This window comes from Leptodactylus fuscus, chromosome 9, assembly GCF_031893055.1.
Source record: "Leptodactylus fuscus isolate aLepFus1 chromosome 9, aLepFus1.hap2, whole genome shotgun sequence".
NCBI classification, from domain to species: domain Eukaryota; kingdom Metazoa; phylum Chordata; class Amphibia; order Anura; family Leptodactylidae; genus Leptodactylus; species Leptodactylus fuscus.
In genome coordinates, this window is record NC_134273.1 from 45,949,541 (window position 1) to 45,974,903 (window position 25,363).

Consider the following 25,363-nt stretch of genomic DNA (forward strand, 5'->3'; position numbering starts at 1 on the left):
ACAAACTTTCACATTTATAATATTAATAGGATATATATATATATATATATATATATATATATAAACCTTCCACACGAATGAGTACATTGTTTTCCCATCTTCTGTGTCTATTTGTCTCTCACTTCCTTGGTTTTCCCTGTGGAACCTGTTGGATCAAGGATCAGCCGCTGACTGATCATTCCTACTGGCTGTTTGGCATCAGGCTTCCACCATACAGCATACCTCCCAACCGTCCCGATTTCCGCGGGACATTCAGCTGACACAAGTCAGCTCCTTGCTTCGCCGCTGCATGCCGCCTACTGGCTTGTAAACGCGATGTGATGATGTCAAAGGAGAAGGTAAGTGTAATGTCTACTGAGGTGGAACGTGAAACTGGGGGCAGATGAAGGAGAGGACGGCATGACACTGGGGGCAGAGATGGAGGGGACATGAAGCTGGGGGCAGAGATAGAGGGGACATGAATCTGGGGACAGAGATGGAGGGGGAGGACATGAAACTGGGGGGCAGATGAAGGGTGTATATGAAACTGGGGGAGGGATAGAGGGGGGACATATAATTTACGGGTGACTGTAGGAGGATTATACTGTGTGCGGGCACATGAAAAATTAATGAGTGGGCAGAGTCAACATTTTATGCTTTCTGAGCATGCACAGAAAATAAACGGACACAAAATAACGGACAGTAGTTGATGGCTATCAGTTACTGTCCGTTATATGCCCGTTGCCCACAGACCTCAATGTTAAAAAAAAAATAACGTTCACTTGCTGTCTGTTTTTTTTAAATGGACAGAAAATTCCTGCATGTAGGATTTTTTTTGTCCGCTTAAAAAAAAAAAATGACATGGTTGTAAACGGACACTAAAGGACACAAGATAAAATCCTAATGAAATGAATGGAAATTGCAAACAGACCAGTGAGTGTTTGCTGCTAAAATCTTGTATGGACAATAGCTGCGGACACCAACTGTAGTGTGAATGTCGCCTAAAATTTTTTTAATCAGGAACAGGTTCTAATGACCAGATTCTGAACACCTTGTGAGTGCTCTAGCTATTCAGGACATGACCGCTAGGGGGAAGCTTCTTCCAAGAGATCGGACATCACAGTCAGATCTAATCACTACACCCGGCAGTTTGGACTAAATGCGGTAATTAATGCGCATGTGCAGGTGCCGGCCTCGGGGACGCGCTGTCAGAGGAGGATTCTCGGTGACTGGGATCTCACTGCACTTCCGGTATTGGTTAGTACACTTGCATCACGTGACATTGTGGAGCAGATACAGGTGAGTGAGTGAGATGAGCCGTACTCCGGCTGCAGGTATTGTTCCTTATTAAATGGCCCGGAGGCTTGGTAATGCTGTGTATGTGTAATACCGGGTTATCTCACGAGCAGCAGCCAGGGGGCTACACTGAGCTTTCCTTACAGCCTGAATGTCATCGAGCAATATTGTAATAGTCTATTCCACAGAGGAGCTGTCAGTAGCGGACTCTGCAGAGCTTGCTGGGAGTTGTTGTCCCTCCACAGCTGCAGAGCCTTTCACATAACTGTATTGGCCTTGTCATTCGCTCCTAGTAATGGAAGTATAGTTATGGTGAAGGTTACTGTGATCAGAAAACCGCCATGTAGTGAGTGATTTACAGGGAAACTGTCTGAACATATCTGTCTCCCCCTGTCAGCAGCTGGCAGTGTCAGATACAGGGATTCCATCTTCTATGTGATTGTTCACTGGCTAAAATAACACTTGTAGACTCCATGCACATGACGGAGGGGGCATCTGATGGGGCCGAGTCTGCAGCAGAATGCAAGTGCATTCCATGATACATTCACGTCTATGAGGGCTTTCCATCTATTCTGATCACACAGATCAGGTCTTATCCTGCTCTGATCCGTTCCAATGACACAGAAGTACCTATGGAGGTAAGAAGACCACAGAATGGAGTCAGAAGTCACCCCAAATGTCATTGTACTGGAAACTTGGATGAACACTTGGTCATGAGCATAGGATTTTAGGCTATGGCTACATTCAACAAGTGTGTTTTGGGATATCCACTGCAAGATTCAGGTCCACTGCGGGATATCCCAATGCACACTTGTTGCATGTAGACATAGCCTTAAACCCCATGCACATGGCTTATGCTGTGGGTGTCCTGTGCAGCTAATACCTAAGGTTTAACCTTTGCATTGCAAAAGCCAAACCTGCAGCAGTAATTGGTACCGTACCTGGTTTCTATAATGACATCTGACGGGTGTGTGAATTGTCAGGTCGTATTGCTAAGCACATGACTAGCAGAAGGATTCATTGTGGAACTCCGTAAGGATGTGATGGATGACTATTAGCAACATTCACTACATATCAGTTTACTACAGGGCTAAAGTATAAAATTGACTTTTCTGCTATTGTCATACATTGCTTATTTACCACCCATAACTATGCAGCATATATTCTATCTGTAATCATACCTTATTAGTTGAATTGCACTTCCAGCACTGTGACAAAAAACCCTGATATTTTCTCAAGACAGTTTCCTGCTGCTACTGATTATTCTCAAGAGGCAGATTTTTTACTTGCTGAAAAATTTGACAGTATTTTTTTTTGTCTCCTGCTCATGTCAGTGAGTTATTAGGCATATTGTAATATGGATGGGTAAAATGTGACCACAATGTAGACATTTGAAACTTAACCTAACACTAAGGCTCCCACTAAAGGCAGACGTAATACATGTAGGTTAGAGTTCAGAGCAGACATTTTTGCTGTGATTAAAGATTAACATGCACTATGCTTTTACGCTGCAGGTAACAGAGAAGACATGGCGTTTCTGCTTAAAGGTATTCTTGTTTGTACATTTTGTTATTGAGCTATTGTATGAAAAATGTGGTTATTTTCAGAGGCGAAGCTAGCAGGGGGGCGGAGGCCGTGGGCCCACTGAGAAGGTGGGGAGTCCACTAATGTTTTCATCAGTATGTGATACCAACTTCTCAAAGGCAATTAGCATTCTTTTTTTTTTTTTTTTTTTTTTGTTAATACAAATTTTTATTGGCATTCTGATACTTGGCTACTAATGGCCAAGCAGGCCATAGTAACTGAATTAGGGACCAACCAAGAATGTGGAGCGCTGAATGCCTACTAGTAGTTGCACATTGTACTGCCATTCTGCTTAGCTACTACTGTGAAAGCTGCTGATGAACACACAGCATCTGCATGTCACACAGTTCAACATTAGTGCAGCACACTCCTTCTTTCAATCAATGGAACTGTATTTTATGTGTTGTCTGCAACTGCCATTGTTGCAGAAAGTGGCAAGAGGTCGTTCTACAGACTTCTAGGAGGACTCTAACTCGGACTTCATTAATCTAAGTACCATGATTGGTTAGTACTAGAGATGAGCGAGTAGTATTCGTCATAGGTATTCGTGTAAGTCATTTTAGCCTTCAATGGCAACTTGAACACCAACCCCCCCCCCCCTTTCATTTAGTTCTTGTTTATGGTGCAGATTTTTATTTGTTTCATTTTTATGTGGTTTTATTATGTATGTAAACTCTTCATATGTCTGGCTCCATAGAATTAATAGTGCTCTGAAAAGAAGTATGGCAAGAAGAGTCTAAAAAAAAGAATGCAACATTGTGTCAGTGAAAACCGTTTTACATTATTTCAGTAATAGCTAGTTTCTAAGAATATGTAGTTTATCTACACAGGGAGATTGCCATGTAGATTACATTTTATTGAAGTGCTCAGAGGTCAAAATTTATCTTAGTGGTACAATACTTAACCTTTACCCTTCAGAAACCTTGCGAGCAGCATCTAGGAGAAAATACCAAGTTCCCCATCTCTGATTTTTATTGCTGTGTATCCTTTTTGATAACCTATATCTCTTTTGAACATTTTGTGGTGATAACTGTATTTCATAATGTCTTCAGAACTAAGGTTTAAAGTTCCATGGGGACACCTAGCAGCCAAAGCTTGGGGCTCAACTGAAGGGCGACCTGTGTTGTGTCTACATGGTTGGTTGGATAATGCCAACACCTTCGACAGACTTATTCCTTTGCTTCCTAAAGGTGAGTTCAGAATAATTTTTTTTTTTTTTTTTTTTCAGCCCAAGAACACAAAAAGTGTTTCCATCCTCTAATGTCATGGAATATATTTAGCAGATGTCCTAACCCAGTAGTGGACATCTGACTTCTGAGATCTGAAAAATTAAAGGGGTTTTCTGGCCCCAAATTGATTTTCCATAATGCTGATTTACCCACACAATAGGTCATCAGTATGTGCTCTCTAAGGGTGTGACACCCCTCCGCTGAAAGTTGGTGCAGTGGATAGGGAGTGAATGCAGGCTTCTCCTATTCAAGTTGTTAGGTCATCAGTAAGAAAAATCCATTTGGGGTAGAAAAACCCTTTAAAAAAACAAATACATTGAGGTCTTTTTAACAGTTTTCTTGCATAGTAGAATTCCTGGCCATTTGTTCTCTAGAGAAATGCTGCATAAGTTCCACAGGTGAATGGGGCTGTGCTGTAGTTCTCACCATATTCATGCTGAAGATAAGAAACTGCGTCTTTACATGCTTAGCTAATGTGTTCATTTCAACTACTTGTGAATGTTTATTATGATCATCTCCCTATGTAGCTGTCCCTATCTTCAGGTACTGAAGATAGGGATAGATGCTGAAAGGGATAGATACTGAAAGATTGCTCTAATCTCTGTAAATGTAATATTATGAATTTATTTTGTAACTGTAATAAAATCTATAGGTATCCTAGACAGTTCATCAAATAGGTATCTATAGATCCAGGGTTTTGGAGTCAGCAGGCTAAATTGTCCAGACTCTGACTAGACCTGACAGTCTAGCTGGGTGGTAAGGAATGCCCCCTCAGACAGTACAGAGCTACGGACAGTATTGTCAGGAGGGGCTTTCCTCAAAGCCCAGCTAGACTGTCAGGAACACCATTCTGACAGTGAAGAGATATCAGTAACAGCACCAATATCTCTTGCTCCTGGGCACATAACTTTCTGCTCAGTTCTAGCTTTCTTGATGGAATCTGCATCAGAGGCTACTAACAGAGCCTTCAATGTGGATGTGAACGTAGCCTAAGCAGCAACCAACTGGTTGCCAGGAGCAAGCTCTTAACATCCCCAGTAAATAAGTTGTGGTTGTATAAAACACACATTTAAAGGGGCTCTATCAGCAAAATCATGCTGATAGAGCCCCACATATGCATGAATATGCGCTTGCAAACTGACATTGCTAAAAAAAAAAAAAAATGGCCTGGGCGCATGCGCAGTAGCCGTAGTAGAAGCAGGATGCTACTGCGCATGCGCCCACACCATTTTTTTTTTAGCATTGTCAGTTGGCAAGCGCCGGAGGAAGACGGGACCTGAGGACATCGCAGGAAGAGGAGGCGTGGATGAAGAAGACGGCGGACCCTGAATGCCCGCCCACCGTGCACGATGGGTAAGTTGATCACATTCTTTTTTAGGGTATTATTTTAAAACTGGGGGGGTAGTTTAATATAACTTTAGCGGTGCCTGAATAGCCTTTTTAAAGGCTATTCACGCATATGTGGGGCTCTATCAGCATGATTTTCCTGATAGAGCCCCTTTAAAGAATTGTATTTTTTCTGTATGTACTATAGTATTAAATATATTGTTACATTTTTTTTATTATTTTCAGAATGTTACTATGTAGCTCTGGATTTCTCAGGACATGGGCAGTCCTCTCATATGCCTAAAGGAATGAGGTATCAACATCTGGACTATATGACGGATGTACATAGGGTGATATCATGTAAGTTGAGTATCATGCATTTTCAAGCTTTGGAAAACTTTTTGCATAGTAGTGGAGGTTCATTTTCGGGACTGGTGGGGTGTAGACTTTTATTATAATATGCCATATACTGAAACAATAAAGGTGCATTTCCATTTCAAAGATCTATTTTAAATAGTCTGTCATGTAATAATCTAAATTTCTGTATTTGTCCCTCGTTTTTTGTTTTTTTTTAATTCCTCTGCATTCTGGAGATATTTAAAGGGATGTTTCAGTTCTTTTTTTTTTTTTTTACAGCATAGCTAGAGTTAAAATAAAAATACTATATACTTACCTATCTGTTTGGCCGGGGATCCAGTGGAGAGTCTCCATTCGGGCCCTGTTCTTCCTGACCTCTAGCCTGCACAAAAGCGCATCAGTCCACCATCAGTGGCTGAGCAGTGACGCTGTATTCAGGCGGACACTCTGACTGGTTGATGCACTCGAGCGCAAGCAAACCGTAAACAAAAACTGGGCTCTAAACTGTTTATTTTAAGCATCAGTATGCCATAAAAAAGTGGAACACCCCTTTAACCCACCTCATCCCATGTTTTAGCCTTTGTATAATTCTTGTAACCAGTAGGAACCACTGTTGATCCTGCAGTCATGGCTGCACTTACGCAGCTTCTTCTGAGCGTTTTCTTATTAATATGGCCAGGTTTTCAGCAGTGCACATTGCAGAAGGAGGTGCAGTATCTCCATGTCCAGCCTGTTCTTTCCAGCTCTATTCTTGCTCCTGCGCATGCATAGTTTTGCAGGAGTCATCCTATTCTACTGTCCTTCACATAATCCTACAGATACGACGATTAGTGGGTTAATTAGTAATAGCTTTCTTGTTTTGCAGTCACCAGTTTTTCTATAGATTGTATAGTGACAGACGTGTTTAGGTCTTGACTGTTTCTTTATATCTATAGAGAGTAGTTTTTGAAAATGAAATATATTATTCTTCTTCTATTATTCTATTTATCGCTTCCTCACCAGCTATTCTGAGCTATTTCCTTCTGAGCTATTCAACATTATACAGTACACAAATGCTCACCTGCAGGAGCACCAATTTATTATTTTATTTGTTTTCCTTCTTTCACATTAAAGAAGACCTTTCACAACCTCGGGCACATGCAGTGTAATACACCGCTAGAAAGCCTACAGTGCACTGATTTCACTGCACTGTCGGCTTTCTCTTTCTGTGCCACCACTGAAGGGCTATTAGTGCCATTACCCTAGCTCTTCAGTGTCAGAAGGGCGTTTCTGACAGTCTGTCAGGAATGCCCCTCCTCACGGTAGCGTCTATTGCGCTATACTGTGAGAGGGGGAGTTCTTTAGTGCACAGCGATGACGCTGAGCGGTGAGGAACCGTCCCTCCCCCTCCTGACAGTACTCGTCCATAGTCAAGGGGGTGTTCCTCACCACTCAGCGTTATCGCAAACAAAGCATCCTTAACTTCGGCAAAAACAAAATAAATACCTGCTCATCTGAGCGCTAACTAAACAGAACGGATACCCTAACTATAGATATGGCTTACTTCCAGCCACACAAACAAAAGAGGAGCAATATAATGTCACCGGACTCGGGGTTAAAGGACAGAACCATACACCTCATTTCACCTCATGGAACTGCACTGCAATGCAGGATCTGCAGCGTTTTCTGGCCTAGTAATGAGTCAAGGATCTACACCTGGGCTCAGGCCTACTCCAGATCCACCCTGGACCACACATGTCAGAAACCTGGGGCTATTATCTGGACTCCAGCACTCTCGACACGACCTGAAAGGCTAGGTCAATGTTCCCACCTGGGTGCTGTCACTCTTCACCGCAGCACACCGCTGTGTGCACCAGCACCCTGAGACAATACCTATGTCTCCCTGCTATGTTCCTGATAGCCATTTCCTATGTACCTGACAGGAGGAGAGGGGATGTTTATGAAAAGTTTAGCTCTTTGGACTTGTATATAGCCTTTTTTGGCCCATAACGTTTTTTGCATCATCCCAGGAGTCCCAGTGAGCCAGTCAGGGACTTACAGGATCGGTCTGGTAACTGGTTACTCTCAACACGAACTGGTAGTTGAATGCCCCGAGATCTACTAATTTACTCAAAATAACAGAATATACTAGTGCCATTACCTCTGAAGTGATGAGGACATAACATGGTGATAGTGGTGAGAATGTTCTGATCATATGTATATGTTCCATCTGATTTCTACTGAATTATATTGTTGTTTGATCAATATGTATTGTATGATATGATAACTTTATTTTATGGCTATGTACTTAGAGCAGTCATAGTCCAAGTGACTGTTTTTTGCTTCATTTAACCAGAAGTATGTTTGGTTAATCCCCCATTAGGAGATAAGAGTGGAAAGCAAAGGGAGGGAGAAAAAAGAAGGGGATTGGTTACTGTCCCCCACTTCCATCAGTTAGACAGTTGAAAGGCAGCGCCACCACATGGTGACATCTGTATGTAAACTTCTGAGCCACTGGGAAAGCGATGAAAGAAATAAAAGCTTCAATAAACTGCTGTCTCTAGAAGTAGTCTGACATTTCACATTCTTGAAATATGAGTGATCATAACTGACCTAAATGGGAACGTGGACAGCGTTAGATATCAAGGACTTATTCTTTTAATATCATTTTTGGATTGTTGGGTGCAACACTCCATACTCCCATATAGTGACTTAAAGTTAGTTTAATTAGTTTACGTGTAAGTCCTTTTTGAGTGAATAGGGCTGAGCTGCATTACCTAGTGAGTCCTATTGTAGTGTAAAAGGTTGTGCTTGGAATTCAGTGAATAGGCAGGGGGGTATTGGTGACCTCCAGTATTCTGAGAATGGGGTCATTTAAATAGTAACCTATTGAATAAATGTGACATGGGTATAAACTTATATCTGTATCTGCTTATACTTAAACTTTACTATGGTTCCTGCGATTCAGAATAATGAGATGGAAATACTCCTTTAAATGATGGGAATATCCCGGTAAAATAAGTTTTAGCTTTTGGTATATACGTTGAGTACTGTTGGAGTGAGAAGTCAGGCAGTGTCATTCACCCCTTCTCATCCATGTAACATATGTAATAATGTACTATAAGGATGGCTTTCAAGACACAAATATTCCCTGTACTTTCAGACTTCCCTCTAATATGACAAATATCTAATCCTATCTTTTCTTCTATTTCCCCAGTTTTAGGTTGGGAAAGATTCTCAATATTAGCACACAGTATGGGTAAGAATTTATGGTACACTGTACTAAACTAAGGAAGCGGTATTCATTTTACAGATTGAAGAATAATTTACTTTTCTACAGGTGGCGTTGTTGGAGGAATGGTAAGTCTGTTCTGAAATGTCTATTTATTTAAAGCTGTGGCTCTTATACAGCCCTCATTGGAATATGGTTGATTTAGTTGTTAGGATATAACAGCCTGTAAAGAGTTAATCCTCAACATCTAAAGAGACATTTTAGGTGTGAAATACAAATACTGATCTAAAACTGGTAGCATGTATGTAAACTGAAGGGGATAGTACAGGCACAGTCCAAATGCTGCCTATGTCTTTTTGGTCTCCTCTTGATGTTTCATGGATAGTTTGCGGTCACCCACAGTATATGTGCAGTATATATCAGCTGCTCTATTCTACCAACTTCAGTTTTTTCAGATCTGTTAATAGATGCCCTCAGCTGATTCTAGCACATTTCTCAGTTTTTTTCTCTTGCTCCACTGTAGAAATGAGTGCGTTTCGTTTTGGTGCTTGATGTGCTAAGTAGGCTGTCTACTGTCAATGGATTGTCACAGGCAGGAAAGGGGTGTGATTCTAAGCTCTCTGTCACTGTCTAATCAGAGGTGAATAGTGCCAGAGAGCTTAGACTCGCGACCCTTTGTTTTCACTGGCTCAAGACCACCCATGTGACAGTCAGGAGCCTATTTGGCAAATCGGATACCAAAACTAACTGCAATGATTGCTCAGGAATGATGAGAGAGAAATCCAACTGCACCAGAATTAGTGGAGAAGTAACTATTACAGAGGACCTTTCACGTTCTCAGGGCACATACGGTGTAATACACCTCTAGAAAGCTGACAGTCCCCTGAATTCAGCGCATGAATTCATGCTTTAGTGTTCTGTGCCCTCACTGAAAAGCTATCGGTGCCGTTACCATAGCTCTTCAGTGTCAGAAGGGCGTTTCTATATACTGTGAGAAGGTGAAAGGCAAAGTCTATATCAGCTCCAGATCCCTGACTTGTGTGGTCCAGTGCAGGTCTGGAATAGGTTTCAACCCCAGGTGAGGGTCCTGAGGCTCGTTACTGGCCCATAAAAGGTTGCAGAGCCTTGCAGAGGTTGCAGGGCAGATCCATGAAGTGAAGAGGTGCCTGGTTCTGTCCTATAACCCTGAGTCCAGTGAGACCAATTTGTGCTTCTGTTTTTCATGTAGTAAGACACACATAGTTAGGTTATTACTTCTGTTTAGTTAGTCACTTGGATGAGCAGGAATTTGTTTTATTTTTGCCTGAAGGTAAGGCTGTATTTTGTTTTGCCTATTTGTACCTGAAGTGAAGGTTTATTTTCCTGTTTCTCTAAATAAACCTGTTTGCTGCACATTGTGTCCCTGTCTTGAAGGGTGTGTACCACTTCTACCGAGCTACCTTCCAACTAATATATATGGGAAAGTAGCTTGGTAGAAACAGTGGTGCAGACCCCAACAGTCAAGACAGGGACACACAATATGAAGCAAACGGTTTATTTAGAAAAAAAAAGAAAAAAAAGAAAGAAATAACCTTCAATGAGAAAAACAAAAAATAAAACAAAACCTGCTCGTCTGAGCGCTAATTAAACAAAGGTACTCTAACTGTATGTGTGGTTTACTACCAGCCACAGGGTCAGAACAAAAAAGAGTCTATGATCCACACTGGTCTCTCACCAGATAACTGGGTGTTGGGACAGAACCCGGCTCCTCCGCTCTCCCCCCAGGATCTGTTTTGAAGTGCAGGCTCTGCAGCCTTTTATGGCCCAGTAACCAGCCTATGACCCACACCTGGGCTGAAGCTTATTCAAGATCTGCCCTGGACCACCCATATGTCAGGAATCCAGGGGAGATATACTGTGACTCCAGCACTCTGCCTGTCACCTTCTCACTATATATATTTAGTTTTCTAGTAGGCTACAAAAAACTGTTATCACTGTGACCACTATAATGATTAAACCTTTATCTCCATTTTAGTGTAAAAAGCAGTCCGGAATAGTGTTTATACATCTTTCACAGCATGCCCGCATAACCACATTTTAGATACAACAGCCTCGAATTTCAATAGGATCACAGTTTTGTTTTAGCTTTTTTTTTCGTTCATGCATTATTGTTGGATGTTACATTGCAAGTTTATGGATGTCTTCTACTATAAGAGAAAATACAGTACTGTAGAGATTGTCTATTTTTTTTTATAAAACAACACTGCAGGGACTTTGTACCAGCTTTTTGCGCATGGCTTGTTTGTGTGTACTGCAATGCCTTTAATGTATCTTTATCTCTGGAAACACACATTTAGCTTATATTATAGTGCATTATATTATATTATATCTCCCATTACTTTTCAATTTACATCTGTTTTGGCTAAAGACCAATGTGGAAACATCTGCACAAAAAAAACAACCCTCCATGTGTGTCTCCAACCTTAAAGGGGTACTCCCATGTCGCATACTCACCCGTCTTCGTTCCTCTAAAATCTTCAGTCTTCCGGCTTTGTTTCGTCATTGGTGGGCGGGGTCACATATGCAAAGCCAAGCGGTGAGATGCCGCATATGTGACCCCGGAGCGGAACAGCATCGCTTCTGCCGCTGCTGTCTTCATGCAGGGCAGAAGCATAGTGATGTTGCTGGTTTCACCTGTCCCCCAAAGGGTAAACTACCCCCCCCCTCCAGGCTCGCTCCCGTGCACTTAGCCCCTCCTCCCTCCCCCCTGAGAGCAGGCTGACACATCACTTGACTCAGGAGCAGCTAGGTCAGGGCTGTGGCCACAAAAAAATGAATAAAGTGAGATCGTGGCCAAACAAAGCAGTTTTGCTGAAGCAATGTATTTAGCAAAAGTATTACATTCACATTAATAAGCATTATAGATAGGATCCTTGTGACGGGACAACCCCTTTAATCCTTTTAAACTGTCCTTTTTCACAAAATTTTTTAATTTCTTTTCTTTCTCTAAAGAGATAATGTGTTAAACTTTGTCATGAAATATTCCTATTTATTCTATAGTTTGCCTCAGTATTTCCGGAGACAGTTCAGCACCTAATACTTCTGGATTCCTATGGATTTTTCCCTGTCCATTCAGTAAGATTTCATCTAGTGTATTTTACCCCAATTGTTTATTGCTGCGGTCAGATTTCTATCAGACTTCTTGCAAATTTGTATTCTGTTAAAACAAAAATTTCTGCAGAATATGTTTACACCAGATAGTTTATTATTGTGTATAATGTAATCTTGTCTATATTCAGACTGCGCTGCCAAACTGCAAGTAAAGTTATAGTATAGTTGTATATCTGCTCTCCTATTAACTTAAACAGTACAAAACAAATATTGTCCTCTTTCACAAAGAGAAGCGACCACGAAATACACATAACGTAGTCTTAGTGCAGAATAGTCTGAGGACAGATCAACTAAGGCCGCACGTTGTGGAAACGCAGCAGTAAAAAAAGCTGTGCTTTACAGCAAAGCATTTGAGATTTTGTATAATCTCTTCCACAAATTGTTGGGAAAATAATGCTGTGAGAGAGCCACAGTATCAAACTAGACTTATATGGGGGGGGGGGGGGAGCAAAAATTTAAAATGTAGTGAAAAAACAGTGAAAGACACAAGCATTTTTTCATCTGCATTTCTGCTGTGGTTTTTTTTCCATTTCACTCTAACTTTGCAACCAGAGGAATCATTTGCGGCAGTCGGTGCATCTGAGAGCAGCTTTAAGAGATAACTTCTAAAGCAAGTGTGTGAGCTTGCATCTTATTAGATTCCAAGTGTTTTTGAAGATAATATAGACTGAGGACAACATACTGTACATCATGGAGATTCTATACTATAAGAGCCGTGAGGCTATGGAACTCACTGCCTTATAAAGTGCTGATGGTGGATTTATTGTACAAGCTCAAAAAGGGCTGGGATGCCTTTCTTGAACAGAAAAATATTACGGGTTATGGATTTTAGATTTTGGTAAAGACAATATGATCCAGGGCTTTGTACTGATTACTAGATTTGAGGTCTGGAAGGATTTTTTTTCATCTGATGTGTGGCAGTTGGCAGAAGCCTCATGGGATTTTTTTGGGGGAGACTGTTTAGTGTCTGTTCTTTTAAATTGAATTCACCAGAAGAAAAAAAATCAGGGTTGCAGGACTTTTACATCCAGGGATTGTTTCAGATGACACTGCGACGAAGTCTCTGAACAGAGAGTATGACACAATTGTGACCTAGCCTTCGGCATAGAATTAAAGGGATATTCCCACCTCACATACTCAGCAGTCTTCACTCTTGTAAAATCTTCTTTCTTCCTGGTTTCTTGCATCATTTGGTGGGCGGGGTTTCACAGGCAACCTGCCATTTAGCTCTGCCCCCAAATTCACATGTAGCTCCGCCCACCCACATTGGACTATGAAGTACAGGCAGCAGCAACTCCATTCTGTGTTACATACAGACACTGCCTGTCTCTGCCATAGTGAACACAATTGAATTAGCTAGCCTGATAACTGGGAGAACAGCAGAAATGAAAGCAGCTCCTCTCCTCTATCTGAGAGCAGGAAGGTTATGTGGTGTAGACACAGGAATAGCTAGATACACAGGCTGGCTCCCTGCACTTAGCCCCTCCTCCCTCCCCCCTGAGAGCAGCAGATACATCACTTGACTCATGAGCAGCTAAGTCAGGGCTGTGGCCACAAAGAATTGAATAAAGTAAGATAGTGGCCAAACAAAGCAGTTTTGCTGAAGCAGTGTATTTAGGAAAAGTCTTACATCCACATTAACCAGCAGTATAGATAGGATCCTTGTGATGGGACAACCCCTTTAAGTATATTGGAAAAGAACTCTAAATTCTAATTCTGTTTGCAGGACTTAATAATCAGCCATCTGAAAAAAGCCATCATTCATTACTCTCGCTTAGAGGGTGTAAATGGAACAAAGGTTTATACCCCAGAAGCAGCCTTGCAAAGGTAAGCAGCATTGTCAAGGCATAACCACACCAAATGCCTTGTATACTGATCCTTCGCAGAGCCTATAAACCGTTTTAGGATTTTTTTCCTCTTTATACCAACAGTTTTTTTTTTGCTTTGCTATGATGTTATAACACTTTATGAAAGCATGTGGATTTTTTTTGTTTTTTTTCATGTCCGCATTCCGAAAGGCTTAACAGGGATAAAAAAAAAAGCAATTCTGGTATACATCTACAAAATACACCGTAATACATCTATTAGTCCTAGATATGGCTAGGGACAGGTGTTTTTTTTTATAATGTGCTCCTTGCACCAATGCTAAGTGGCCCTCTTCTTTTGAGCTGGTCTGGAGCAGTTTATCACGGCCCTGACCACTTACCGGGTTCCATTAATTAATGTGCAAACCATTACCATGAGCTTTAGCGGCAGCATTTCTAGTCATTATTGAACATATACCATTGCTATGTAATACTGTTTAGCTGTACACTTTCAACACCTGATTTGTATTTTTTACACTGCAGTATGGGTCACACAATGTTCCACCTTTCGCATATGAGAAGAGATATATAGATTTTACAGTATATGACCAATTACCGCAGGAAGTCAGAAAAGCGGCGCTGATAGGCCTAAGGGTGTCCTAATCTAATAATGGATAGATTCTCCAGCTGATAGAATTGTTTTATTTCTTCTGTGTATATTGTGTATTGGATAATGGAGCAATGAAAATACCAATATACAACTATGTGGTGTATATATATAGTCAGCATCATATTTCACTTTCTGATATTTCTTTAGGTTATTAGATGGCAATCCATCATTAAATTCTGATACTGCCAAAGTGCTCCTCCAGCGTGGGACTAAACCTGTCCCTGGTGGTAAGTAGATACATTTTATGGTGTTTTTTGTTTTACAATACATTTTGTGAAGAGTAAAATAAGGGTCAACTTCCATACATCAAGGTCCATAATACCATATAGCCTTAATCCCTGTAGCCTAGTTATGGGGCATTGTAGGCAGATAACACAAATTATTGGAGCATTAATAATGTACAGTCAGAAGATAATATCCCTATACACAATATTGTGCAGAAGTTTATAGCAGGTTTGACAAAATTCTGCAAAGTAAGAATGCTCTCAGTTAAAATTATATAAGTATATGAACCAAAGAGAAATCTAAAACAAATCAATGTTTGGTATGACTGTCCTATGGAGGAGGCGTCCTGGAAGTGACGATACGGCCAACACAGAGCCCTAATCTCAACATCATCAACTCTATCTGGGATTACATGAATATATAGGAAGACTGGGACTTAATCCCAGACTGAAGAACCAATTTCGCGCTCCATACGGTAAACACAATGTTGATGCGTAGATATCTTTAAATAAATCCATTTAATCCTAACGCGTTTCGGGGTATCTTGATACCTTACAAGTACCACCCCTTCCTCAGATCTTATTCTTTCTGATTTCACGTGTCTGTATGCTGTATGTGGCAAGCCGTGTAGTGTAGGATTATTAGAAAGCTTTATTGGAACGCCCCTTGGAAGAGCTTCAGCCTGCACAGGCTCCCCCTGTGAGCGCTAAGGCTAAGCACAACTCTACTGTTACCTTATAATTTATTAATTCCTCAGCTGCAAAGTTCTGCAATGCCTTAAGATCAGATAAAGAGTAATGTAGCTGGCCAGAGAAACAGGAGATGCCGCAGATGCGCTCTATGTCTCCCACCAAACATATTTATATATCTGCAGGTTAGGTTGGAAATGTTTATGTACAAAGCGGGGGGTCCTGAATCTTTGCTTCGGCCCTGGACCATTGTGGGTAGGAAGATTTTCAACGAACTGGTAGTCAGGCATTAAATGTTTTTGGAAACTAAAGAGAATCTATCAGGAGATTCAGGCAGCACCGCACCTCCCATGAGGCGACCTGAAGCGACTGCTTCAGGCGGCGCTATGTCAGGGCCCTAGGGAGGGCGGCATTTTTCCTTTCCTAAGCCAGTCCAGGACAAGCTGCCCTGGACTGGCTTAGCACCGAGCGGTGGATTGGGGAGGCCACTGAAGCAGCGCTGCTCCAGCAGCCTCCCCTCACGCTCAGGCAGAGAGCAAGTACTTTCCGTGCCTGCTCTCTGCCTGCGAACGGCGATAAGCCCCGCCCCCTCGTTTCACCCCGCCCCCTTTGCTCAGCCACGCCACGCTTTCTGTCTGTCGTTCGCCTCGGGCGGCGAAACGGGTAGGTTCACCCCTGGATTCAGGCTGTCCTTACCGGTTGCAGGTGTAAAACAAAAAAAATGAAGCAAAGCAAAAATGCTTTCAAAAATAGAAGTGTTAATAGTTTATTTGTAAAAATTAAACTGGTGAACAAAAACAGAAATCTAAAATCAATTCTATATTTGTAATTCTATATGTGACCACCCTTTTGTCTTCAAAACAATATCAGTTCTTCAGGGTACACTAACACAGGTTTTGAAGGAACTCAGGAGGATGGTTGTTCCAAACATCTTGGAGATCTAAACCCAGATCTTCTGTAGATGAAGGCTTGCTCATATTCTTCTGTCTCTTGCCATGTTACTCTAAATTTTTGTAATTTCAGAGAAACCAGTTTTGAAAACATGAGTCGGGAACAGGGAGATTTGCCCTCTGCTCAGCTCCATGTCTGACTTGGTATGGTGGTATGAGGGGTCTTTCCTTATATACATAGAGGGAGAGACCAGTCACTCAGTCCAAGCCACACTTTTTTTTCCTTTATGTAGATTGTGAGCCCCATATAGGGATCACAATGTACATTTATTTTTATTTTTCTATCAGTATGTCTTTGTAGAATGGGAGGAAATCCACGCAAACACGGGGAGAACATACAAACTCCTTGCAGATGTTGTTCCTGGCGGTGTTCAAACCCAGGACTCCAGCGCTGCAAGGCTGCAGTGCTAACCACTGAGCCACCGTGTTGCCCCTCAGTCCAAGCCATTCTTATTAGCTTACCTTAGGCTTTCTCACATACAGTGGAAGTTCATGGTGTATTATATTTGTACATATATAGTTATTTTTATTAAAATTCTGAAAATTAATTTCATGTTTTCTTTAGGTGTAGTGTTTAGTCGTGACATAAGGATCACTGTGGTAAGTATAGTATGTTTATTTTAAATACTGAATGTACAGGGCTGGATTTTATGTTGCACAGCATATTGCAGAGCAAGAATTGTAAAATGTTAATGAATGGGTAGGGAAGGGCGGGATAGCTAGAGAGACAGGGAGGGGGTTTTGGGAGGGAGGGAGTGACAAAGGAGGGAGACATAAAGTGAGAGGGATTAGTGAGGAAGTTACATTGCAGGAAGCAGAAGCTTATAAAGAAATGCAGGCGATACCAGGAGCTCCCAAAGACACCCAGAAATCACTCAAAACATGACTAAAGGTATATATATGTGCATTTATTAACCCATTAATAGCACTAACAGACATTTAAAAAACAAAACATTTTTTGCCTGGAAAACCCCTTTGACTCCTTACTGCCACAGGCTTTTTTCGATTTTTTTTTTTTTTTTTTTTTTTTTTTTTTTTTTTTTTTTAACTCTCTTCCCCCTCACACAGACTTTCCAAAGCCCATAACTTTTTTTATTTTTCTGCTCTGAGCCATATGAGGTCTTAATGTTTGCAGGATACATTTTTCTTCATGATGCTACCATTTGTTATTCTGTATAATGTACTGGGAAGTTGGGGAAAAAAAATTCAGAATTTGAAGAAAAAATGCATTTGGGCAACTTTCTTACGGGCTTCGTTTTTACGTCATTCACTGTGTGGCCAAAAAGACGTAATCTGTAGTCTATTCTCAGTGTGATTCTGATGATATAAAATTTATATGGTTTTATTTACATTTTAACCCCTTAACAAAAATCCCAAATTGTGCCAAAAAAAATTTTTTTCTAAAAGTTGCCATATTCTGACACTCGTAACGTTTTTTTTTTTATACTTTTGTGTACAGGAATGCATAGGGCGTTGTTTTTGTTCGTTTTTTTTTTTTTTTGCAGGGTCGGGTGTACTTTTTTAGTTCTACCATTTTGGGGAATTGCTATTGCTTTGATCACTTTTTATTCAAATTTTTATCAGTGGCAAAACAGTGAAAAAACGTCAATTTGGTGCTTTTGATTTTTTTTTTACTCACTGCGGCGCTTACCGTATGGGAAAATTATTTCTATAGGTTTGTAGTCCGGGCGTTATTGGACACAGGAATACCTAATGTGTATGTGTTTCACAGTATTTAAGTACTTTTATAAGTGTTCTAGGAAGAGGAAGGTGACTTAACCTTGTAATACTTTTTTTTTTTTTTCTTTGCATTTATTAGACCTCCTAGGGGTCTTGAACTCCAGGGGGACCTGATCACTAATGCAATGCATTACAATGCTAATGCATTGCAAAATAGCAGCATTTCTATAGCAGGCTACATAGAGTAGTAATGCTAGGTTCACACCTGCACCTGGCTTTCCATTCTTTGGGTCCGCTCGGGTACCTGAAAAAACGGAAACCCAATCTGCTTCAAAAGTATTTACATACGGACCCCATAGATGATAACGCAATCCATCAGGGTTCTGCCTGAAAAATGCGGAATGGTGGGCTGAATGCCTGAGTGGTGTGAATCCAGCCTTAGTGTGTTCAGTACTTTTTCCCTGTCATTTCTCATTATTAGACATAACCTAATGAAAAATAACTTAAAGGGGCTCTATCATTGGGGAAAAGTCATTTTAAACTAAGCACATCCTTGCATAGCCTTTAGAAATGCTATTCCACACCTACCTTTAGTATGTAAATCGGCTCAGTAGTCTTTGAATGAGACCGTTTTTATTCATATGCTAATTAGCCTTCTCTGTGCACTCCGGAGGTCTCATTGTGCACCCTCTGTGAGAGCAGAAAGGCTGCTGTGCTGATGACTCCTCTCCCTGCTCTCATACACATGGAACAGATTGTGATCACAGACACTTCCGGGGTGTACGTAGAAGGATGATTAGCATATGAATAAAAGTGGACTTATTCAAAAACGACTGAGGCAATTTACATACAAAAGGTAGGTGTGGAATAGCCTGTCTAAAGGCAATGCAAGGATGTGCCTAGCTAAAAATGACTGTTCCTAATAAGAGAGCCCCTTTAATTTATGGACATCTATGGTTTGATTTCTTTGCCTGTATGGATTGGATGGGTTGTTATCGACATCTGCTGATAATTTCATGTCAATAGTATCTTTAGAAATGTATTTACCTAGAAAATTGGTAAGTGTTCAATTCTTATTTCATCCACTGTATTGCGTAGATGCACATTATGACCACTGCTGCATCCAAAGCTGTGGTGGCCAATGCTCAGACAGTGTCTTTGAACTCAGAACATCATACAACTATTGGTCACTGTAGGCAGGCAGGCTGGGCTGGGCTTTGGTTGCAGCAATTGGCACAACTTGTCTCTGTAACCCATCACCCAACACTTTCATTTTCCAAGCAAGTACAATGTTGGTAATTTATACTCTGTTAGTAGATCAGGCGTAGCAGCTGCAGGGAATAGAAGTACTGGTTACTGCCGTTAAGTGTAATTTCGGGTAGTAGGACTATTATATTAAGGAATTGTTGTAAACAATTGTCGTAGTCCATTACTGCCTAGCACAGTTGTTCGCACTCCAGCTGCTGTGAAACTATAACAGCTGGAGATCTGAAGGTTGCTGATCCCGAGTCTAGCAATTTGTAATGAAGGGATCCAAGCCTTTAAAATAATGATGTATTAGAACAAAACTGAAATCCAGCAGAGGTAACATGTTTGCTTTTATTTCTGTTCTCAGAACAATTCAGCACCTCTGTGTCTTGATCAGTGTTTGAGCATCATAAAGTCCATGCAGTCGAAGGTGCATATTATACTGTAAGCAACACATGCTTTATCTGACAAATTACGCGCATGTACAGTATATACGAATATCAATTGTGTTATGATTTGAAGTGTAGTTTCATATTAACACCATCTTTAACCCCTTAAGGATGCAGGGTAGTTTGTTTCTTTATTTTTCTGTCCACGTATGTGGAGCTTATTCTTTGCGTGACAAGTTGTACTTTCATCTGCCATCATTTTTGGATATATAATGTTTTGATTAGCTTTTATTTACATATTTTGGCATACCATGTGAAATAATTCACAATCCTATCATACTTCTTTGCATTTTGTTTTTATGGCATCCCTCTGTATTAAAAATAATATGGTAGCTTTGTCAGGTGGGTCATTATTATTACGACGATACGATATTTATACTGCTTTTTATTACGTTTTCACCGCTTTTACAAATAAAACTTCACTGTTTGAAAATGAGCGATTTTCATGGGGTCACCGCAGGGGTTAATCTGCCAGAGTCTGAGTATCTTCCAACTCCAGTGGTTGAACACAGTGGAGAGCAGGATGTACTGCTGCAGGTACAGCTTCTGTCCCCGCGGTATTACATCATTGTACTATTACACTACCATACTATTACTGAGCTGAGCTTGAACTGTACACTCAGCTCGACAAAACAGAGCGGGAAAGGGATAACCCCTTCCCATTATCTGTTGCAAATATACGGTGCATATATATATATATATATATATATATATATATATATATATATATTTAATCTATTATGCGCATTAGGTGGGCACTATAATTGGCAGGTGTCTACAATAGCTCAGCAGACATCTGCCCGCGGGGACAGTGATCAGAGATTGCTCCCACAACAGACAATTGGCCTATCAAAGATGCCATTGTCAAATGATTTTGAGGCAGAGGGTCCCCTGCAGTAACCAAAGCCTCCAAAATGTACAAATTACCTTTTTGGACACTCTTCTTGCACCTAAAATTTAATAAAAAGTTAAACATACATTTCCAAAAATAACAACAAGTTATTATGTCTTATTATGTTATCTTACAGGGCAAATGAAGGAATATCAGCGGATTTAATGAGAGGAGTTTACACAGATGTGGGACAAACTCTACTGAAGGGATACAAAGAACACTTGAAGATGGTTAGTCTATGTATTGTCATTTTGTTTGTATGTAAAACCTATTGTCCCTGCTGATACTACTTTGCATTGAGGTGGCTTTTTAGCATTGAAGAAGTGCTTTGCCATGAAAACTGTCATGTTTCGCCTTCAAACTACTGTATAATAAAACAAAACCAAAAAGTATTAATATACAACATAGCACTATATCCATCTCTTTCTGACAGGGTGATTATAAATGCAGATGGCCCATATCAGTATGTACCAACCCTTGTACTATATGGTTACATGGTTACCATACAGTTACTGTACAGTTAGTGTATGTTGTGAATGGCAAATTAAAGTCAAAATTTTAACATGTAACAAATCTCAGTGATTGTGATCCTGCCCTTTGAAGGGGTTCTTCACATATCCAGAATGGAGAAGCTGCAGTTTTTCTTAACCTCTGATATGCAGCGGACAGGACTGCAGATCTGCTACTGCTTCCCATACACAGCAGCATGTTCCTGCACCCAGAGGGAATAGCTGATCTGTGTAGGGTCCAGGTGTTTGACCCTCAAAAATTGGATACTGATGACCTAAGTCCCAGATGATGCCATTAGCTTTCAGGAAAACCAGACTTTCATCTGTAGGGGAGCTACCATCCAAAAAGTTCCTTTTCCTAGAATATTCAGCAGGGCATGCATGAGCTAATAAGTCCCTGTACACCGACAGGTGGATTGATAAAGGCAGTACCTCCTTAAGGAGACATATTACCTCTTCTAGTCCAGTTAAGAAATGATAAATGAAAAAGCCAAGCATCCATACAACCATCCACACTCATGGTATCACTTGTGAACTGCCTAGTAATATACAGTGTTGGCCAAAAGTATTGGCACCCCTGCAATTCTGTCAGATAATACTCGTTTTTTCCCAGAAAATGATTGCAAGCACAAATTCTTTGGTATTATTATCTTCATTTAATTTGTCTTCAATGGAAAACCACAAAAAGAATTGTCAAAAAGCCAAATTGGATATAATTCCACAGCAAACATAAAAAAGGGGGTGGACAAAAGTATTGGCACTGTTTGAAAAATTATGTGATGCTTCTCTAATTTGTGTAATTAACAGCTCCTGTTACTTACCTGAGGCACCTAACAGGTGGTGGCAATAACTAAATCACACTTGCAGCCAGTTGAAATGGATTAAAGTTGACTCAACCTCTGTCCTGTGTCCTTGTGTGTACCACATTGACATGGAGAAAAGAAAGAAGACCAAAGAACTGAGGAATTGAGAAGCAAAATTGTGAGGAAGCATGAGCAATCTCAAGGCTACAAGTCCATCTCCAAAGACCTGAATGTTCCTGTATCTACTGTGCGCAGTGTCATCAAGAAGTTTAAAGCCCATGGCACTGTGGCTAACCTCCCTAGATGTGGATGGAAAAGAAAAATTGACGAGAGATTTCAACGCAAGATTGTGCGGATGGTGGATAAAGAACCTCGACTAACATCCAAACAAGTTCAAGCTGCCATGCAGTCCCAGGGTACAACAGTGTCAACCCGTACTATCCGTCGGTGTCTGAATGAAAAGGGACTGTATGGTAGGATACCCAGGAAGACACACTTCTTACCCAGAAACATAAAAAAGCCAAGCTGGAGTTTGCCAAAACTTTCCTGAGAAAGCCAAAAACATTTTGGAAGAATGTTCTCTGGTCAGATGAGACAAAAGTAGAGCTTTTTGGGAAAAGGCATCAACATAGAGTTTACAGGAAAAAAGAGGCCTTCAAAGAAAATAACACGGTAACTACAGTCAAACATGGCAGAGGTTCCCTGATGTTTTGGGTTTGCTTTGCCGCCTCTGGCACTGGACTGCTTGACCGTGTGCATGGCATTATGAAGTCTGAAGACTACCAACACATTGTGCAGCATAATGTAGGGCCCAGTGTGAGAAAGCTGGGTCTCCCTCAGAGGTCATGGGTCTTCCAGCAGGACAATGACCCAAAACACACTTCAAAAAGCACTAGAAAATGGTTTGAGAGAAAGCACTGGAGACTTCTAAAGTGGCCAGAAATGAGTCCAGACCTGAATCCCATAGAACACCTGTGGAGAGATCTCAAAATGGCAGTTTGGAGAATGCACCCTTCAAATCTCAGGGATCTGGAGCAGTTTGCCAAAAAAGAATGGTCTAAAATTCCAGCAGAGCATTGTAAGAAACTCATTGATGGTTACCGGAAGCGGTTGTGCTACCAAGTATTAGGCTGAGGGTGCCAATACTTTTGTCCAGCCCATTTTTGGAGTTTTGTGTAAAATGATCAATGATTTGACTTTTTTTTTTTTCATTCTCTTTTGTGCTTTTTCATTGCAAGCAAAATAAATGAAGATATTAATACCAATATTGTACTTGCAATCGTTTTCTGGACGAAACTGAGTATTATCTGACAGAATTGCTTGGGTGCCAATACTTTTGGCCAACACTGTATCCAGGACTCTATATGGCTAATAAGTTATTCATTATCTCCCTTTGGGTGTAACTTTTGCAGTCTCCCTTTTTGTTCATTGGTGTCTCTCTTGTCATAGTCTAATAATAATAAATAAATATATATTTATGTTTTTTGTCTTCTCAGCGCTTTCAGTCCACTGTTGTAGATGGAAATCATTTTGTCCATTTGAATGAACCAGAAAAGATCGCCCCTATCATTGCGAATGAGCTGTATGAGCAGCCTTATATTCACTCACAGCTTTAACATTGGACAAATGATGGAAAAACCTGCCTGTTATTGATGAAGTGGATTGTCTAGAAACCGCCATCATCCTTAAATACATCGAAAGAGGGTGTCATCCAAACAGGGTGTCCAAAAACCACTATATGAGGTTTCTTACCAGAGCTCCATTGATCAAATTTGTTTTAATGTCTGACTTATTAATAAAAAAATATTTATATTTGAATTTTCTTTTATATTTTAATGCAGCAATCCCATGAAGAGACTCAGTTTTATATTCTAAATAGTCCCATCTTCAAAATTCCACCCTTTAAATAAGTCAAAACAGAATATAGGAAGTTAACCTTTTAGACATTTCAAAGAAATTAAAATGAATGTGAAATTTACACATTTCAATTTATTTTAATAATGCATTTATTAGACCTACAATTTACTCATTCACAAGGGGTTAAAAGAGAAAATGCATCCCATGATTTATTATGCAAGTTCTCCTGACTACAGCAATACCACATGTGGATGTAACCTGATGTGTGAAGACACAGCAGTGCGCAGGATGGAAGGAGCACCAATGAACTTTTGGAGATTGGCAGATTTTGTTGTGATCAGTTTTAGGAACCACGTCAAAACACTGGAAACCCCCAGAAAGTGATTTCATGTAGGGAACTAGAGACTTTATCGAAGAATATAGTGAGTATTTTTGTTTTTCACAGAATTTATTAGCATTGAGATGTAAAAATGAAAAATTCCTTTTTTTCCTGATTAAAATGTTGCTTTAGCCTCAAATTTGTAATCTTCATAAAGTGTCAAAGGACCTTTCCCTTTCTGCCACAGCCAGTTTTGTCCTAAAGATGCACCAGTTTTTGTTTTTATCACATTGCACAAGCTATATTTTCTTTTGATTATCATATGAGGGCTTGTTTTTTGCAGGATGAGATATAGTTATTCATGACTCAATTTTGGGGTCAGTGGGGGCCTATAACTTTTTGACTAAATTTTATTAAATGGTAGAGATGAGCGAACAGTAAAATGTTTGAGATTCGATATTCGTTTTGAGTAGCCCCTCAATATTCGACTACTCGAATCAAATATCGAACCCTATGATACTCTATGGGGGGGAAAATGCTCGTTTCAGGGGTAGGCAACGTTCGATCAAATTATACTTACCAAGTCCACGAGTGAGGGTCAGGCTGGATCCTCCGAGAAGTCTTCTTCGTGCAGTGTCTCCGCGGGGTCTTCCGTCTCTGAATTCACTCTGCCAGGCATCGGGCCTGGGCAGAGTCGGCTGCGCATGCCCGCACTACAAGCAGGCATGCGCAGTCGGCTCTGCCCAGGCCTGATGCCTGGCAGAGTGAATTCAGAGCCGGAAGACGCCACGGGGAAGCTGCATGGAGAAGACTTCTAAAGGTAGGAGAAGAACCAGCGTTGATTGGTCGACTGTATAGCATTCGGCCAATCAATGTTGGTTCTGCATCGAACTTTTCGATTCGAATAGCGAGTGGTACTCGATCGAGTACGAGTATTTTGAATACCGTAGTATTCGATCGAATATCTACTCGATCGAATACTACTAGCTCATCTCTATTAAAGGGGTTTTCCCATCTTAGTGTTTCAGCAGTCTGCCTGCAATGTCTTCTTACTTACTGTATTTCTTTCCCCTCCCCCCTTGCTAAACAAGTTTTAGAAGTCTCACAACACTTATGCAGATCAGATAATATGCAC

General features: G+C 40.7%; 2 protein-coding genes across 2 annotated transcripts in view; both read left to right on the forward strand.

The window, feature by feature from the left end:
• Positions 1–25,363, forward strand: part of LUC7L2 (LUC7 like 2, pre-mRNA splicing factor) — a 467,814-nt gene that overhangs the window by 77,677 nt on the left and 364,774 nt on the right. The gene's annotated exons all lie outside the window — the stretch shown is intronic.
• On the forward strand, positions 1,189–23,944 carry SERHL2 (serine hydrolase like 2). Its single transcript, XM_075286363.1, has 13 exons — positions 1,189–1,278; positions 2,790–2,822; positions 3,912–4,049; positions 5,661–5,774; positions 8,968–9,009; positions 9,091–9,110; positions 12,022–12,096; positions 13,859–13,959; positions 14,755–14,834; positions 17,037–17,071; positions 19,767–19,843; positions 20,877–20,970; positions 23,549–23,944. Exons 2-13 carry the CDS (start codon positions 2,804–2,806, stop codon positions 23,666–23,668), a joined length of 915 nt encoding a protein of 304 aa, XP_075142464.1. The 5' UTR covers positions 1,189–1,278; positions 2,790–2,803; the 3' UTR covers positions 23,669–23,944.